Source organism: Oncorhynchus kisutch, linkage group LG14, assembly GCF_002021735.2.
Source record: "Oncorhynchus kisutch isolate 150728-3 linkage group LG14, Okis_V2, whole genome shotgun sequence".
Lineage (NCBI taxonomy): Eukaryota > Metazoa > Chordata > Actinopteri > Salmoniformes > Salmonidae > Oncorhynchus > Oncorhynchus kisutch.
In genome coordinates, this window is record NC_034187.2 from 25,025,799 (window position 1) to 25,029,830 (window position 4,032).

The 4,032-nt window shown below is 44.3% G+C and overlaps 1 protein-coding gene across 1 annotated transcript; it reads left to right on the forward strand.

Moving 5' to 3' along the window:
• Window positions 1-370: 370 nt before the first annotated feature.
• On the forward strand, window positions 371-1,755 carry LOC109903251 (glycoprotein hormone subunit beta 5). The gene is made up of 3 exons (XM_020499895.2): window positions 371-533; window positions 828-1,026; window positions 1,292-1,755. The coding sequence occupies exons 1-3, from the start codon at window positions 508-510 to the stop codon at window positions 1,481-1,483; spliced, it is 417 nt and encodes a 138-aa protein (XP_020355484.1). The 5' UTR covers window positions 371-507; the 3' UTR covers window positions 1,484-1,755.
• Window positions 1,756-4,032: the final 2,277 nt, after the last annotated feature.

The window sequence follows — 4,032 nt, forward strand, 5'->3', positions numbered from 1 at the left end:
ACATCTAAATTATAGCAGACTTGCACTGAACTGAATAGTACAAGTTAACGCTCCAGGGCAAGGTTCTCACCTGTAAGAACAGTTCCTGAGGTCAATCAGCTAAATGTGTCTAATCTACAGGTATGAGGGTTTTCTCCCCTCTTCCATGTGGATTGCTATGAACAAAGGAGCAGTCTCAATCCCTAATCAGGCTAATGGTCTGTAGTTGATTGGTGACTGGGCTGATGGGTGAGATAGAGTAGACAGGCCTAAGGGGGATCAGACAGGAGCCTGACTCTCTGGCAGGAGCTAGAGACATGGTGGATACTAAGGCCTTAAATGGCTCCTGATTGACATGAGATGCTGGGATAAATAGCTGGGAGTTCCTCCCTGGGATCCATTATCAAGTGATTCTGCTGTCAGAGACATTACAGCTACTGGAGTTACTGTAGCTCCTGATTCAGAGGTTCAGTAGTTGCAGTTTTCTCCAGTGGAGAACCACTGCAGTGAGACCAGTTGTGAGCCCAGATGACCCAGAGGAGAGGTACTCAGTGGTGAGTTATAACACTTTAGTTAGATCAGTACTCTGTATGAAGTTAGGGTCAGGAATCACTGAGATCTCTGGAATATTTCATGTTTTAGTTGTTGTTTTTAATTTCATCAACAATCTATGTTTTCTTAATTTGATTGTTTTCATTACAAATGCCAACAATATTGTCTAAAAATACTAATGACATTAACTTGCCATACTCTAACTATTTGAAGACTTTGCTAAAAGTGAGATAGAGAAAGAGCATAATATGTTAGGCATTAGAGATAACCATGTGATGTGTGGTGTCTGTGTGGAGGTGGTGTGCTGTGCTGCTGTGCTGTACAGGGCTGTGGTCATGGCTTCACCCAGAGACACTGAGCCAGGCTTCAGCCGTCAACCTGCGCCGCTTCATTGGCTGTGCCGTCCGGGAGTTCACCTTCCTGGCCAGGAAACCAGGCTGTGGAGGGCTGCACATCACCACTGACGCCTGCTGGGGACGCTGTGAGACCTGGGAGGTGAGGGCAGAGAGAGGGAGAGTGTTAGAAATCAGTAGATGTTAACAAAATCATTAAATTGGAAAATATAACAGTAACTAAACTATGACGATTATTGAAGAAAAATGCATCACTGTAGCATGGCTAAAAGCTAAATCTACCCCTGACATAATAACGTAATAAGTCAGTAATAAAGTACTTTATTATAAAGTCATAATTGTGGAACTTGTTGAAATAAATGAACAGATGTTAATGTAAATGAACCCTGTTCTGTGTGTCTTTTCAGAAGCCTGTCCTGGACCCTCCCTACATAGAGTCATACCAGCGTGTGTGTACCTACAACGAGACCCGCCTGGTGACGGTGCGGCTGCCTAACTGCTCAGCCAACGTGGACCCCATGTACACCTACCCTGTGGCCCTGAGGTGTGATTGTGGAGTGTGCCTGACCAGTACCACTGAGTGCATCACCTCTGTCTGACTGCAGCACCATCACTGGCACTGGACAGGGAGAGCAGCAGCGCTGGACGTTTACTCTGTGGAGAGAATGGAAATCCCCTTTCTATTTCAAGTCATTATACAGCTTGGAAAAACTTGAAACATGTTAATAAATAATGTCATCTGAAACTGAATACTTTATTTAAATGAGATATAGATCCCTCAGCTCTCTTCAGTAAAAAAGAAGATGAGAAGAAAGAATAGTCAAGACATTCAGAGCATAGTGGTTGATGATGAACTTAAAATCATTCATAAAAAGCATATAAACGTGTTTTTCTCAGCGTTATGAATATGCATGACAAGGAGTATTATATAATATATGCCTACTCAACTGTCACTAAGGTGCTTCAGGGCTGTTTGAGCTCTCATGCTTCAGGCAACTTCACTGTGCGGGTGGGGTTAGGGAGACTGTGGAGCACTCCCTAGACACTGTCACACACACTCGCTCACTTTGTCACACGCATGCAAAGACGCACGCACACAAACGCACACGGGCACACACCTACTCCCTATGGTGTCAGTGGTGTCATACTCCCTTATGGTTCACAAAATACTTGTCACAAAATCACAAAATATTCAAGCCTGGGAACATAAACACTCATCACCCCCTCCCCCCAGATATTAATCGTACAATCTCCCTTGATTCATGCTTTTGGAGGTTTCATGTTGTGGCACCAGGATCATTCAAAATGTCACATTCAGGGGTCAACAGAGTTCCACCATCTTAGGATGGGAGACGTTACGGAATGTAAAATGTTGTTAAATATGGAAAAGCAACCAACTGTTCTTCCATCTTCAGTTCCTGTTTGACAACTCCTGACATCAGTAAAACCGGACAAAGTTGCCTTACTTAAAAAATACATAGTGCAAACACGTTCGACCCAGTACACCTAACTTGAAGCAGTGACCAGACCTGGGCCTCTGTGCACTGTCAGCTGGCCCGGTCTCCTGAGTCTCCCTCTCAAACACATTGACCATCTACAACGCTGCCACTGTCAAAGAAAGAGGCGAGGTAAGAAGACTTACAATAGTTGTGTGTCTCAAGAGAGTACAATTTTGTGGCCCTGTCAAGAGCTGCTGTAACAGCCCCTGTGGTTGTAATTGTTTGCGCCACTTCCTCCTTGGGCTGGGGGAGGAGGGGGGGGGGTGTAATAGCTCCTGGCATGAGGACTGAGGGGGACACTGCAACATCCTAATGGAAAAAGAGGTAGCAGGATCTGAGAGGAAGGTGCAGATGATGATAATGATGATGATAAGTATGATGATGAAGATGATGACAACCTGGTCCTCCAGACCTCAGTCACAACAGTGAACCCCTCCTCTGTCACACCTGCTGAGAGCCTCCATGATGAAACCACTGAAACACAAGATGTACGATTTTCACTCAAAAGGAAAATTCTAACCAAAAACATAAACATTGTTACCCTAAGCAGATAACATGCTAAACCCAAATCCACCTCTAACTGACTGCTGTGAAAGAATGACCACATAATGTAGCTGGTAGTTTTGCTGGAAAATCTATAGTGGTCTATATTGAGTGTAAGGGGTTCCTGGTGTCTTGGTTTGTCGATCTAAGAAGTCTGATCATCTATGTCCTTATACGAGAGTATGCCAAAGATAAGAAACCCCGCTCAGTTTTTAAGAGCACTTAACCAAGGGTATTAGGGTTGAATTCTGTGGCCAAAAACAATAACGACAAATAGGAATAGTCATAACGTCTTACATTTTCACACTCCCAGGAGTGATCAAGTCAATGACTTTATAAAGCTTTATTTTTAGTAGCTCTTGACAAGCTAATTTATCTCGACTGTTCTCTTTGGCGTGGTGTCAGTATACACAAATTATGGTAAATGAACTATAATAATTTTTCTGTCAACCTGCTCAGTCTTAATTGGTGAACATCTGATTCCAAAATCATGGGCATTGATAAGGACTTGTTCCCCCATTTGCTACAATAACAGCCTCCACTCTTCTGGGAAGGCTTTCCACTAGATGTTGGAACATTGCTGCGGTGACTTGCTTCCATTCAGCCACAAGAGCATTAGTGAGGTCGGGCACTTGAAGGTTGGGTGATTAGGCCTGGTTCGCAGTCGGCATTTCAACTGATCCCAAAGGTGTTCGATGGGGTTGAGGTCAGGATCTGTGCAAGCCAGTCAAGTTCTTCCACACCGATCTCGCCAAACCATTTCTGTATGGATTTCGCTTTGTGCATTGTCATGCTGAAACAGGAAAGGGCCTTCTCCAAACTGTTGCCACAAAGTTGGAAGCATAGAATCGTCTAGAATGTAATTGTATGCTGTTGTGTTAAGATTTCCCTTCACTGGAACTGAAAGGGGCCTGGCCAAACCATGAAAAACAGTCCCAGACCATTATTCCTCCTCCACCAGTCCTTACAGTTGGCACTATGCATTCGGGTAGGTAGCGTGCTCCTGGCATCCTCCAAACCCAGATTCGGCTGTCGGACTACCAGATGGTGAAGCGTGATTCATCACTCCAGAGAACGTGTTTAAACTGCTCCAGAAACCAATGGCG

Coding starts and splice junctions, on each gene's coding strand:
- LOC109903251 (XM_020499895.2), top strand. CDS start 508: ATGACCCAGAGGAGAGGTACTCAGTG. Junction 534..827: donor CAGAGGAGAGGTACTCAGTG/GTGAGTTATAAC, acceptor GTCTGTGTGGAG/GTGGTGTGCTGTGCTGCTGT. Junction 1,027..1,291: donor GACGCTGTGAGACCTGGGAG/GTGAGGGCAGAG, acceptor GTGTCTTTTCAG/AAGCCTGTCCTGGACCCTCC.